At 40.6% G+C, this 15,083-nt stretch overlaps 1 protein-coding gene across 1 annotated transcript in view; it reads right to left on the reverse strand.

The window, feature by feature from the left end:
- The window catches only part of DNAH11 (dynein axonemal heavy chain 11), a 226,382-nt gene that overhangs the window by 150,303 nt on the left and 60,996 nt on the right, over window positions 1-15,083 (reverse strand). The window contains exons 21-27 of the mRNA XM_054991090.1: window positions 8,431-8,589; window positions 7,250-7,372; window positions 6,327-6,449; window positions 5,672-5,896; window positions 4,656-4,747; window positions 3,648-3,774; window positions 3,371-3,520 (exon numbers count right to left, since the gene is read on the reverse strand). Of these exons, the coding sequence (XP_054847065.1) occupies window positions 3,371-3,520; window positions 3,648-3,774; window positions 4,656-4,747; window positions 5,672-5,896; window positions 6,327-6,449; window positions 7,250-7,372; window positions 8,431-8,589 (999 nt within the window). The remainder of the gene's footprint in view (window positions 1-3,370; window positions 3,521-3,647; window positions 3,775-4,655; window positions 4,748-5,671; window positions 5,897-6,326; window positions 6,450-7,249; window positions 7,373-8,430; window positions 8,590-15,083) is intronic.

The following is a 15,083-nucleotide window of genomic DNA, read 5'->3' on the forward strand; positions in this document are numbered from 1 at the left end:
CCAAAGATTAACTTTATTTAATCAAAATTCCCATTTTCACTTCAGAGATTTCTTTTAAGAAGTACATAGTAATTGACTGAAACTATTCCAAAATTAAATTCACCCAGAGTATTTGTGGTGGATAGTTAAACTGCATCAAGATTCATGTAAGATTGTGGTAAATTTATTTTGAAACCAAATGCCCAGAATTATCTAGATTTGTATTACTCCATAGTATTTAAGTAGTTAGGCAGTATAAAATGATGCAAGATAATTCAGGTGGACCCAGAGGATTAGGTAAAAAGGTAAAGGTAGTCCCCTGTGCAAGCACTGAGTCATTACTGACCCATGGGGGACATCACATCACAATGTTTTCTTGGCAGACTTTTGTTATGGGATGGTATGCCATTGCCTTCCCCAGTCATCTACACTTTACCCCCAGGAAACTGGGTACTCATTTTACTGATCTTGGAAGGATGGAAGGCTGAGTCAACCTTGAGCTGGCTACCTGAACCCAGCTTCCGCCAGGATTGCACTCAGGTCATGAGCAGAGCTTGGGCTGCAGTACTGCAGCTTAAGCAGCATCTTCTGGAGCCAGGGTTAGATTCCTGTGCTTATGATCTTTAGTATCAGCTGGTTGACAATATTTTCAGTATATACAGCAATACTTCTACGCCTATCCTAGAAGATAATTTTTACATCCATCTAAGTCTATGCATCCTTTCAACCTATGAATAATCCATTTTCACTGTATTCTACACATCTGTTCCAAAACGTGAAGTATTTTTAACCTTGAGCAAATGTTAGAGAACTAGTGCTTATTCAATAAAATATAGCATTGTTAACAGAGGGGATCAAAACCTAAAGGGCATGTTTGCTAATGGTTTTCTTACATGCAAATCTCAGAGAGATTTAACTAGACAAGAGACATGACTTTAAACAATCTAAAACTGAATTTGAAATTGCCGTCTGTACAAATGATGAACATGTTATTTCTAAAATGTACAAACTTTTGCTGAGGTTTGAGACAGAAGAAGAGCAAGTAAAAGAATGTATGATTAAATGGGCAAACAACTGTGGACATGACATACTAATGGAGCAATGGGAAAATATATTGACAAGGGGTCTGAAATTTACATTAAGCTCTAGTGTTAAGGAAAATTTTTATAGGATGATGTATCATTGGTATATGACTCCTGAAAAATTAGCTAGAATGTACAAGGATGCTTCAAATCTATGTTGGATATGTGCTAAACAAGAAGGGATGTTTTATCATAGGTGGTGGACATGTTAAGAAAGCAAAGAGTTTCTAGTTGCAGATACAATCATCGATCCAGAAGATTTTGAAGATTAAAATCCAGTTGAAACTAGAGACTTTTTTGTTGGGAATGATGGACAGCCAGTTGGAAAGAAGTTTTGGAACTCTGTTTTTATACTCGATCACGGTAGCAAGAGCACTCTATGCACAAAAATGGAAAACTCCAACATTGCCTACAATGGAGGAATGGTGGATAAAAGTTTTGGAATTTGCATCAATGGCAAAACTTATTTCACTGATTAGAGAAAAGACATTAGTTAAATTTTTGACTGAATGGAAACCGTTTATACACTTTTTACATAAAATAGATAATAGGACTTGATGACATCTGGATTTATGGATTAAGAATTATGAACAACAGAAAAAAGAGGGCTCTTATGTTTAATATAGGATAAGTGAGACTGAAAATGATGTATATTTGTTGCAGAGAAAATCGGAACTCGATTTGTAGTTTTAGCTTTAGTTCCCCCCCCCTTTTCCTGTAGGTTATTTTATGTTTATATGTATTGTTGGTGTGTGTTTTTTTTCAGAATGTTGTGGTTTTTTATTTTTTATTTTTATTGTTTATAGCTTTATAGATTTACTTGAACATCAGTAAATTTTGGAACAGTACATGCAAGCAAACAAAAAAAATCAGCACCTAATTTTGTATATAACAGAAAAGGCACATCAGTTGGTGGAGCCCAGGCAGGTCTTACCTTCTGATGCCCAGAACACCGGTGGACAACCCCACCCATATTATCAGAGGCCAGGGGCCATATGCCGCTGCCATCCCAGCCAAGAAGGGAAGGCCTGCCAGCACACAGGCACCCAGTCACCTGGCCCGAGGACTGCCAGGCTGCACCTCAAGGGATGGCATCCCAGCAGGGATGAGGCTGCTCTGGACAGCAGGGTCATACTCATTAGCAAGACAGAGCCACAGGGCCAAGACAGCTGGGTGGGGTACCTGCAGGTGGGGCTGTCTATCCAGCATGGGGTTGATTAGAAGTGCAGGCCCCCAAAGAGAAAGGCAGGAATGGGAAAAGGGAATTGTCCAAGCATAGGAGGGGCACGCCTGAGTGTGCAGGGCCTTCAGGTTGATGGAAGGTGGGGATCAGTGTCCAGGGAGGAAAGGCAGTGCCCAGCCTCAGGTGAAAGGGAGCCAGAGCCAGGCAGATGAGGAGAATGGCACTGTCAGGCTGCAAGGAAACAACAATCACAGGAGCCACAGGAGGAATAATTGGGGGCAATCCTCTTTTTCTCCAGACTAAAGCCTAATAATTCCCCCCAGGAGTGGGTCATGCCACAGTGGAAGGTCTGAGTTGAGGGGGGGGGGGCAGTAGGTGGCCATAGGCACAACTATCTTAATAACATAGGGCAATTAAAATAGTTGGCACTGAGGTTACGGTTTAAGTCACACACTCACTGTCCAAAGAATCCGCTAAAAACAAAGAGACAAGCTTCTTTATGGATATCTCAACACTTGCATAGACATTTCAGAACATTCTAGCAATTTAGCCTGTCAATTAGCTCTGAAATCCCCTTCCCAAGAGGTAAGATGCGATTTAAGTATTGATCATATATTATTGGTCATTTTGATTGTCTATTACTGCCTTTTTTTCTGAGAGCAACTAGTCTCAAACACATAGGATACAGGTATTTTGATAGCTCATGCTGTGATATTTGTAGTGCAATCCTAAACAGAGATGCACTCTTCTAAGCCTATTGACTTAAATGCATTTAGAAGGGTATAACTCTACTTAAGACTGCACTGTTAATTTCCCAGACAGCCAATGCAACTAAACATGTTGTGAATTCCTCGAAGCATTGAATCTTTTTGATTCTCCCTGTAACATGAATATCCAACATATTCCTATGATATAATAAAAATAAAAAGTGGATAACATATTTTTGAAAATTATATAATTAGCTTAAATAAAGGCAGAATTTTGCCAGTTTAGTAGAAAGTAGTTTAACGTCTTAGATCAGCTCTGGAATTGGGATGAAAAGGATAACACTCTGCCTTCTTTTTATTTTATGAAATAAAGAAAAGAAAATTTATATACTTTAGTTTTGCAAAAGGAGTCAACATACCTGACCAACACACTCAAATTCTCTGTTGAATGGGACATATTCCTTTTCTTTGCTATAAATCCCTAATGCAGTATTCCTGGATTTCTCTTTGTTGTCTTGAAATTTAAGATCAGCAGTATTGTCAAAAAGTTTAATAAGATGGCAGGTCACCTGAATTCAAGGTAAGAGCACACAATTAAGGAAACCAATCATTTCAGCGTGGCTCAGATTTTAATCACTTTCTACTATCATATTTCTTTGGAGATAATGCTTTAAATATTATTGCAAGAAATTTTACCTGTTTTGGCTGGGCTCCCTTTGAAAGAATGTCAAGGAGATCAGCAGATGAAACAAAATAGAACCGAGGAAAGGCTAAACGTTTGGTTTCTAAATATTCAGCAAGGGCTTTTTCACAAAGGGAAAGTCTGAAAATTATGAAGAGAACACTTTTACATTTAAGAATCTATAATAGTTTTTCACTACAGATTGTGTATATAGTAGCTCTCAAGGACAGCAACATTTCAGATTTTCTTCTTTACTTCAGTTTTATTTAACATAGATTTCCTCAGAGGGAGAGGCATAATAAGGTGTACCAATCCAGTGAGTGATAAAAACAGAGCATACACTGCCCTTGTGAATGTCTTTGTTTAGATCTGACTATTGCAGGACTTTTGACAGCCCCAATCCAGAGCTCCATGTGCACTCTGATGGACATATTATCATGATCAATCCCACCTCCTTGATCACAGGAGGAGTCCAAAGAGATGGAAGATGGGGAAGGACACTGTATGAATCTTTTCAGGAGATGAGTCTCTAACAACAACAACAAACTTGGATTTATATACCACCCTTCAGAATGACTTAACACCCACTCAGAGCGGTTTACAAAGTATGCTATTATTATCCCCATAACGACAAACACCCTCTGAGGTGGGTGGGGCTGAGAGAGCTCCTAGAAGCTGTGACTGACCCAAGGTCGCCCAGCTGGCTAGAAACCTCCACAGAGAAACAGGATGAGCTTCAGGGAATAGTAATATCTTCTTCCCCTGTCCACAAGAAAGCCTATTATTATACGATCAAAACACAAAATAATATGATTTGCTGTACCATAAATATGATTTGCTGTACCATAAATATTTTTTTCTAAAATATATTTGACTTTGACAGACTCTCTATCTTTAAGTGTTGTCTGTGTTCTTTTTAATAAACACAGAAAGACATCAAATAACAGAAATAAAACCAAAAAGGCCATACAATTGTCCTTGTTAACCTTTAATTGCTCATTGCTTGAATACTGTGTATATACCTGTGTTGCAGATCTTCAAGTTTTTCATATAAATTGGGTTTTGTTGTTGCTTCCAATACATTTTTTGTATTTGCTGAAATCTTCATTAATTCCTGGATGAATACAGAAATATGGAATAAATTTTTTCATATTCTGGAAACTTCATAAACCCTGTGGTTTTAAAATCTAAGTGTCTATATCCAAACTGTTAAAAGTATACTGATTCAAAGTGTGTTGCTATCTTCTAAAATTTTTATAATTATTTTGAAGATGTGGAATGCAGCAAAAATACATTTTATCTTTTCTTACAGTGTCCTGAACTGCTCACCTTGAGAAAAAGTTTTGAAGTAAAGGCTTCTTATAATTTATTTTTAACACACACACTTGTTGGGGGGGGGACATGATTGTTTTGAATCTGCTTGGATTTCAGCATATCTGACCTGACTTACTGCTTCCTATTCAATTATTATATTGAAAGTACAACACAGTCTTTAATTTTATATCTGTATAATAAAACAAATGGTCTAATATTCTTAATAGTAAAGTAACTAGCCACATTATGATCACAAAATCAGCAAAAATGGGCTATCCAAATTCAAGAAAATTTCCTACATACTCAGGATACATATATTCCACGTGTATGCAGGAAAATATGACTTTGTAAATTAACCAAAAAATAAGGTAAAAGTTTTTAAGTTTTTAAAAATGACCTGATGGACCAAATTTGCTCAGAGGCGACAGAACACTGAGAAGCAGTTAAAGAAGTTAGAGAGGCAGTATATAACTATGTTAAATCACTAAATAAATAAAGGGAAGGAAAGAGAAAGCAAATTAGCCTGGTTAAGTTCCTGAAAGTGTATAGGATCCATGGAAGAAGAGCTTGGGGGAGGGGGGAACGGAATCTCCCAATTGTTTCCCCTTCCTTCTATTTCTCAGAGGAAACTTGCTTGTTTTTCCTAAAAGGAAAGGTAAAAGAAAAGGCCAGAATGTGAGATAATGTGATATGACTGTTGTTAGGGTGCCTGTTCTTCATTAACCTTAAAATCTGAATCAATGCCATCAAATCGCTTTGCATCTTCAGGAAGCTGATCTCTAATATCATGCGAGCCAATGAAAATGGTTTCTAGATGAGACCATGCGCGCTGAACTTCCATCCAAATGAAAATGACTGTGTCTGCCACATTCAGCTTTTTCTGCCAGCTTAAGACTTGTTCAATGAAATATTCAATGTATTTGCTCTGTAGAATTGTTTGCAGCTGAACCTTGAAAAACAAAAGAGGAGAAATAAAATTAAAGGATAAATAAAATTACTTGAACTCACACAGGAGACAGAGCTACAAAAGTTTTACAAAAATCTCCTGCAAGCTATTATTACACTAAATCATAGCAAAAGACAATTTCAAACCTTGCAAATGGACAGCATATTATTAAATGATTCTATACTATTGGTGGGGGGAGGGGAAGAGACCAAGGACCTGTAATTTTGTTAACTCCTACACAGACAGGAATTTTTGTTAAAACATATAGTCAAGAACACATATAATTTTACAGACTAACATCTGGGATGGTTAAGATTCATTTTAAATACAAATTCTGGAAGCAGGGTTGTAAATTTAGCCCAATTATAAAAAAACACATTAGGAATTCAGCAATGAGCTCATTTATTATTTACACTGGAAAGTAACATCTTACTTGGTTACTGTCTAAAGTCTCAAAAAGCTGTTCATCAGCTTTCAGCAAAGGAATATTGGTCCTGTAATGCTCTTCATAAGAAAACTCCATGGTAGCCCATATTTGATTGATTTCTATGAGAATCTAGTTTAAAAAATCAAGATGCTGGTTAGAAACATTTGATCATACTCAGTGTACATACTAAAAATATCCCAGAAACAATATGAGATAGCAGTTAGAGGGAAACTACATGAGATGCCTAGGTGCATGTTGGTCCCACACGGTTCCCTGGGTCATGTAGTCTTACAAAGAACAGCCACTTGATGTGATTCTCCACCAGGGAATCTCTCTCTCCCTCTCTTGCAATAAACTTTGGCTTGGGTTTTCCTCTGGGAGCTTGGGGGCAGGGGTTGGGTGGGATGTAACAGCAGCCAGGAAATCCAGGGCAGCTTTTTGCAAGAGAGAGAATCAGCAATGCAATTCTCCGCTGGGGAGAAGAGCAATGGGGGGGCGGGATTCTCTCTCTCTCTCCTCATGTTATATCCCCTCAGCCCCTGAACTCCTGTAGGAAAACCCGAGCTGAGGCTTTTTGAAAAGAGAGAGAATCCCTCCCATTGCTCTTCCCCAGCGGAGAATCACATCAAGTGGCTGATTTTTTTAAAGACTACACTACCCAGGGAACCTTGAGGGACCCGATATGTGAACAACATGTGTTTGGCATCTCACGTAGGTTGGCACTTAAGAGTGCTAGATTAGAATTGGTAAACCTCGGCTCAAATTCCACTCTGACATGTTCACTGAATCTAGACATTATTTGCCTTAAGGACAGCTATTTTCTTAGCTGTTGTTGAATTTCTTACAGCACTGGCAAATACCTTGACATTGTTGCAGAAATTCATATACATACAGATGTTAAATACATCAAAAAGTGGAAAAGAACAAACCTTTTCAGTGCCTAGCTCTTTCACTGCTTTGTCAACAACACTTCGAATATCATCTTCAAACTTATGGAGCTTCAGTGCCAGCAATTCAGCTAATGTTGTATGTTTGTTTATTGAAAACTGAACCTGCAAAATATACCAAAGGAACAAAGGGTCTTTGATCTATTTATTTGTGTATTGAAATAATTTTTATACCACTTCACTGCTTTTCCTGCTTTTCTTTCTATGAACAAAGACATACATCCCTCTCTCTGGCAAAATCTGTAAGTAAAAAACAGAGGAAGAAAAACATCCTCCTTCCTCCCACTTTTGAGATCTTGTATCTATGATGGTATATATTTTATAAACTGAGAGAGATACCAGATAAGCAATGCCTTTTGCAAATAATTTGAGGGAATGACTGCTTTAGCAACGTATTTTACTAATAAACTAGATTCATGCTACTTTCTTTTTGTTAAATGGTTAGAAGACATTCAGGTTCTCAAAATCAACTGCTGACATTGGTTGAAATCCAACCCCCCCCCCCAATGTTCCTGGGATTAAGACCCATTTAGGACTTTCTTCTGAGTAGATCTGCTTAGCAGTGCTCCCATAGACAACATTTTCTGGAATGAAGGTTGTCCAGAAACAATACATTAATGAAATCTTCCACACTTATAATTCTTGAAATTGGAGATGCTCAAAACTTACAATGCTTATTTCTCTACATAGCATGAGGTTTAAGCTGAGGTAGAATCAGAATTCAAAGATGAAGCAACATGTCTACAATAACTGTTAACACAATTCCATGGAAGATACTCTCCAAAGAATAGAAGCTGCGGTCTTAAGGCCCTCAATGTTCTCTTACTCAGTTTTCATTAATTCTATGGACTGTATTAAGTTCCTGGTGGGTTATTTTACATGTTGAGATATAAATTACTGACTCTCATTAGGGGAAAAAGGGAATTCTCCTTAAGTAAAGTCTTCTAGTTGCTTCTCTACAAAAGCCATGCAATCTATTACAATTTTATGATCTTGTTCTGGAAAGAATATGTGAAGTTACACAAATCATTTTTTAGGGTTCATGAAATAAAAAACATAACTCCCCCATTTTTTCACTTGTAGAGGCAGAAAGAAGTATGAAATCACATAAGTGACCAAAGAGCTAAGAACAATACGGACAACAGCATTCAAAAGGTACTTACACCTATTGCACCCATCAGTTGATACCAGTGTCTATCTCTCATTGCAGGATTCTGCAGCTCTGTTATAACCCTCAGTGATGTCATCATGTTCTTTATTGTTAGCTCTAAACCTATGTATACATTCCAGGAGCGAACTTCTTTAGCCAATGACCACATTTCCTAAGGAAAAACATTATAACCATGTTAAGACATGGTGCATCAAATAACAACAATGGTGCCATTAACACAATAATAAAAGACTTTCCATGATATAATATGGATCCAGAGGAGTTAGCCACATTAGTTTGTTGTTACAGTTCTACACTCTCCCTCAAGAATTTCAATCATACTATCTTTAGAAAGAACATGAAATAAACACACTGCAGGCACATTTTGGCTAGAAAATTTAAATCAAGAGTATCATCACTGAAGTTTATACCTTGTAATGAATACATGATCCTAGTAAGTTCACCAGAATTTCTTGTACAGAAAATTGAAAACTTGAAACATCACTAACCTTTTTAAAAAATGCTGATTTTCTTTGCACATCCAAGTTTTTGGAGTTTGCTGTATCAATTGTTCCATGAGACTATGGTACAGGTACTCTAATCATAAAAATATGCATAGCTGCAAGTTTGCGCTGACACACATATGATACTTGATTTCCCATTTTAACCACTTACTGATGGTAGCTGGCTCTGGATTGGCTGAGGCTATTGATTATTATTATTATTATTATTGTTTTTAATATACTCCATTTGCAGCCAACCAAATACCAGACATGTACATGAACACATGAAACTGGTTCATAAAGATGAGCCTTATCTACTCAGACTGGCAGCAGCTATCCAGGTCAAGGTCTTTCTCATCACCTGCTACCTAATCTTTTTAACTGGAGATGCTGGGGACTGAACCTGGGACTTGCACTGAAAATAGATGCTCATCCACTGAGCCGTACTCCCTTCCAAACATTACAATATATTGTGAAACATATATAGATGCACACCAAATTTAACTTTTTGTTCAAAAACGCAGTGAGCAATATCCACCTTTCAACAAAATTATCTGTAAACACATCTGAACTTTATTGACTTCTGAGATAATGTGTTAACTTAGTTAATGAAGAAGTACTCCATATTTGATTAACCCCCTCTGTTACAATGGCGGCAACTGCAGCAGCAGAAGCCGATCCATCCAGTGCCATCCTGCCCCTTGGGCTGGAACAAGCTCCTGGCAACTTTCATGGCTCTGAGCCATGTATCCTTGCAAAAAGAGCATGTCCTAGTCCTTTCAGGGTGACAAACTCTTCAGCGAGGCGCTTGACAAGATATTGGTGGAGACAAGGGTCAAGAAGAAAGCCCTGCCAAAGATACTTGTCCCTTTGGCTCCCAATCCTTTCACACCCACACCATGTGCTATCCAGATCTCACCATGAACCCAAATGCACTTTGTGGAGCTTCTCCAGACAATCCTTTAAAAGACCCTTCGGATCTAGATCTAACAGGCAGCAGCAAGCCTGAGGAGACAGGCATGACTTTGATAACAAATCCCGTAAGTCCTGACTCACTCCGGGGCCTGGTGGGAGAGAGACTACTTCAGTTCCATCAAGTGTGGGTCAAATCAAAGGTGGATGCCTGGACCCTTGAACTGGTTTCCAAAGGTTACTCAATCAAGCTCAACTCTTATCCATTGGATCGTTTCCTAAAATCTCCACTCTGCAAGAACCCTCCAGAGAAAAATCATCATGCAAAAAGCACTCAAACACCTCCTAGTCATCCAGGCGATAGAACCTGTTCCCAACAGAGAGACGGGCTGAGGCATTTACTCCCTGTTCTTTACAGTATCAAAGAAGAATGGGGACTGGAGAGCAACTCTAGATTTGAAATTCATGAACAGCTACATAAAGCTCAAGCACTTCCATATGAAGACCCTTTGGTCCATATCTGAAGCTCTGCAACCTGAGGAGTACCTTACCTCCATAGACCTCACAGAGGCCTACCTCCACATTCCCATCAACTCAGAGCATCATTGATTTCTAAGGTTTCATGCAAACAACCACTACTTCCAATTCAGAGCACTCCCCTTCGGCTTGGCCTCTGCACCCAGGGTGTTCTCCAAAGTACTGATCAACCCAATGGTCCGCTTCAGGGAAGAGGGAATCCACATTCATCCCTATCTGGATGACCTCCTGATTCAGGCCCAGTCAAAGGAGAAGTCTATTCAAGATATCTGGATAATTATGCATTTCCTCCAGCGTCACGGATTCCAGATAAATCTGGACAAATGCTCTATCCAACCCTCTCAAAGGCTTCTGCACCTAGGGATGATAGTGGACACCAGGAAATACCATTTCTTTCTCCCCCAGGAGAAGATCAGGAAAACCAAGGAGGTTGTCAGATCGGTCATCCAAGGCAGTTCTGCCTCCCTCCAGACCTTAGCCAAACTAATGGAGATCCTAGTGGTGAACTGCGAAGCAATCTACTGGGGGCGTCTTCACACCAGAAATCTGTTAGCCTTTCTTTGCCCCTTTCAGTTCCAGATTATGTCCAAGGCCAACATAAACATCAGAGTCCCATGGGAAGTCAAGGAAAATCTAATGAACCAGAGACAACAATCTCCTTCAGGGAAAGAGCTTTCTGGCTCCACAAAGTCTTCAAATCTTCACAGACACTGTAGGGGAGCTGCAGTGATCTGAGGCAGAGATGCATCTCCCCATCAACTTTCTAGAGATGAGAGCGATATGGATAACCCTCGGCCACTAGCCAGCAATGATGTCCTAGTCCCCACAGACAACACATCGGCCAAGAGTTACATAAACAAGCAGGAGGGTACCAAATCCTCAAACTTCACAAGGAGGCAATCAAGATCATTGCATGGGCAGAATCCCACCTGTCTTTTATTCAAGCAGAACACATCAAGGGCTCTGCCACCCAAGATGACTGGCTGAGCAGACAGACCAGCCAGGAGAATGGGCCCTCAAGAAGGAAATATTCCAGTTGGTGACAGATGTATTTGGGACCCCGATTTTAGACCTATATGTGACCACCAGAATCACCAAGTCCCAAGATTTCTGACCAGGTACCACCACCCTCAGGCGGAGGGGACTGACGCTCTCACAACTCAATGGCCGAAGGGCTTGCTCTATCCCTTTCCCCCCATTCCCGTTATTCCAAGACTTCTATGGAAAATAGCAATGCAAAAGGCAGAGGTGATCCTGATAGCTCCATGGTAGCCGAGAAGACCTTGGTTTTCAGTGCTCCAGTTGATGTCATTCACCTCACCAGTTCCCCTCCCGGCCACCCCATACCTCCTCCACCAGGGCCTGATCTGGCACCCACACCCAGAGTGGATATGTCTAACCGTCTGGAGGTTAAGAGGGACTTCCTATTCAAATTAGGATACCTCCCACAAATAGTCAACACATTCCTGGCCTACAGAAAGAAGTCAACTATTAAGATATAAAACACCACCTGGAAGGCCTTTGTCAGATGGACAAAGAGAAAGAAAGTGGACTTTCTGCATCCCACCCTAGGCGTGGTTCTAGATTTCCTACAAGATGGACTGGTCTCCGGCCTTAAACTGGCTATGCTGAGAAAACAAGTGGCAGCATTGGCTTCTGTATTACCACCCTTTAGAGGGTCTTAGGTTATCTAGACACCCACACATCCAGAGTTTCCTGAGGGGAGCAACCTTGCTCAGCCCACCTGCTATCTACCACTTCCCCACATGCAGACTGCAAACCTCCTTTCGAACCACTGAGAGACATTTCCTTAAGATTGTTAAAATTAAAAACAGTCTTCCTAGTAGCCATCACTTCAGCCCGGTAGATGTCAGAATTAAGTGCCTTATCAATCAAACCACATCTATGCGTATTTCATAAGGACAAGGTTGTCCTCCACACAGACCTACCCAAGGCATATCAGATTCCACGGATCTCAGGAGATCAATTTACCATTCTTTTGTCCCAGTCCTACGCATGCTAGGGAGAAGGAATAGCACAATCTTGATGTGCGGAGGGCCCTCAAAGCCTACCTGTCCAGAATGGAATTGATCAGGAAACTGGATTTCCTCTTTATTAATGTGACATCATCAAATGAGGGAAGAAAAATGTCAGCAGCAGTGATTGGTAACAGCATCAAAACTTGTATGATTGAGGCATACAAAGCAAACAACAGAGAAATCCCGAATGGAATTACAGCTCACTCTGTCAGAAGTACAGCAACCAACATGGCCCTTCAGAACAACGCATCAGTAGAGGAAATCTGCAAGGCAGCGACATGATCCTCAGTTTCCACGTTCATCAAACATTACAAGCTGAACCTGTATGACTCAGTAGATGCAGCATTTGGAAGGAGAGTGTTGCAGCACATTATCCAGGATGGGAGCTCTACCCACCCAGAAAGGAATAACTGCTTTGGGAGCTCCCAAGATGTCCTCTGCCTCAGAGGGAGAATGGACCTTTGGACACTTGCCATGAAGGGTCCTTCTCCTCTGAGGAAGGAAAACATCTTGCCCTCCCAGATCCCTCCTCCTGCTCGTATTACTTTCCTATCTCCCTTGGCTGCTCACTGTCTTATATCTCTCTCCTTCTGCTTCAAATTTGTCACTTGTACTCTACAGGCCAGCTGGAACCGACAAATAGACATAAGCTGGCTATGGCAATAACAGAGAATCTACTGCTTGTTGGAGTCACCCAAACTGGGAGAGAATGGGTGTTCCAGGTGCCAACAGGAAAGAGGAAGAAAAGTTGAATGTCATGGCCCAGTCTGGGCTCAGTGAGAGCGAGGACTCCTCCTCAGGAGGAGAGGGGCTTTGTGTAGCCAGCCAGGACTCCTCAGGAGAAGAGGAGCTCCATGTAGCCAGCCCTGACTCAGCAGAGGCTGGTAATCAGGAGCCACAGCTGCTGGCTAATCGGAGCCTACAGCCAGCAGCTGAAGCAGAGCCATCAGTACTCTCCAGCCCCAGAACCACAGGGGAAGCTCAGCCAGGGACTTCCACAGGGGAAGCTCAGTCAGGGACTGCCAGCACCACAGGGGAAGCCCAGCCAGGGGCTTTCACCCCACCAGGTTTGCCCACACGTAAAGAATGCTGCAGACAAAGGCTGAGGCTGGAACTGCAGGAGAGACGGCGCAGTGCTCATCTCCTGAGCTGACGCCAGCTGCTGGAGAGCGACGATGAGTAGCATCAGGATGGAGCCCCAGCAGCTGGCTGAAAACCATGTCTGGCTATAAAAGCCAGTCAGGAGCGACAGCCAGGTGTGGAAGCAATGGGTCTACTGTTTGCAACTGCTTTGTGTTCTGTGGACCTTGCCTGTGCCTGCTTTTGGACTTGACACTATTGGTAACTGACCTTGGACTGTGCCTGACCTTGCTCTTGGACTCTGGACTCACTTCTGGCATTAGCTCGTGTTCTGACCACAGCTTTGACTTGGCTTTTGGCTCCCGAAACTCCCCCTGGACTTGGTGTTGAGGTTTGGACTTGAACCACCCTGCTTGGGCTGGCCCAGCCTGTAACATTGAACTTCCTGCCTCCCTGATTGGATGAAGGGAAACACCCAAAATGTCCTCCTTCCTCAGAGAAGAAGGAACCTTCATGGTAAGTGTCCAAAGGTCTGTTCTGCATTCTTCCATTTGGCAGAGATAAACAGTCCAGCTGAGTTTAGTAAAGATGAAACAAGTTCTACATCTCTTTGTTCCACTATGCCCTTCAAACTTCATACCAGAATTATTTTAGAGTCATAAGGAATCTCATAATACAAAATTTTTACTGACAACCTTAAGTGCCTCAGACCAAAATGATTCTATTTTTGGAATTTTAGACTTCAGACAATATGTTTGCAAAGGAAGCTTAGTAATACACATGTAGGCTCCTCCTCCACACAAACAAAAACCAATGCAAATGGAACAAACCGTATGTGAAGGAAAAATAATCAAATCAATCTATAACTCAAGCAATAAACCAAGCTGTCAGTCAAAATATATATTAAATACAGTGAAGAACACAAAGGAAAGTATAGTTAAGACACATTTAAAGCATACATTCACAAATGGTAAGCTGCTCTAGAACAACAATTTAAAGGTACAGTTCCATCCACAAAATCAACAGTCACTGAAAAAAGTCAGTCCAGAGTAAATGAGGTAAGTGAAAAAGATGTACTGTAAAGCAAATAAATAGTCCTCTTTTTCTTCTTAAACAGCTATGTGCCAAATTGTGAGAAGCAGAATGTCCACAGAGACGCCCAACAGCCTGTTGTTTTGTCCAATCCTCCTCAGGGGCGGAAACACATCTCACCTGTATTTAAATAATAGATAAATACAAAGATGCAGTACAATACTGTATTGTACTGTATTCTCATGATTTGGCACATTTTGGAAATCTCACGATTTCCTAAAAAAGTTTGATATTGTGTTCTTCACTGTATTTAATATATATTTTGACTGACAGCTTGGTTTATTGCTTGAGTTATAGATTGATTTGATTATTTTTCCTTCATGCACGGTTTGTTCCATTTGCATTGTTTTTTGCAAAGGAAGCTTGACACTTCTAGCTGATATGAGATGGTTTTAAAGATTATGAACAACAGAATTATTTCCAAGCTCTCAACCATCTTGTTCACAAGACATCTATACCTTTGCCTAGTTTTGTCTTCATTAGAACTCTACACGCTAACATTT

This window comes from Eublepharis macularius, chromosome 11, assembly GCF_028583425.1.
Source record: "Eublepharis macularius isolate TG4126 chromosome 11, MPM_Emac_v1.0, whole genome shotgun sequence".
NCBI classification, from domain to species: Eukaryota; Metazoa; Chordata; class Lepidosauria; order Squamata; family Eublepharidae; genus Eublepharis; species Eublepharis macularius.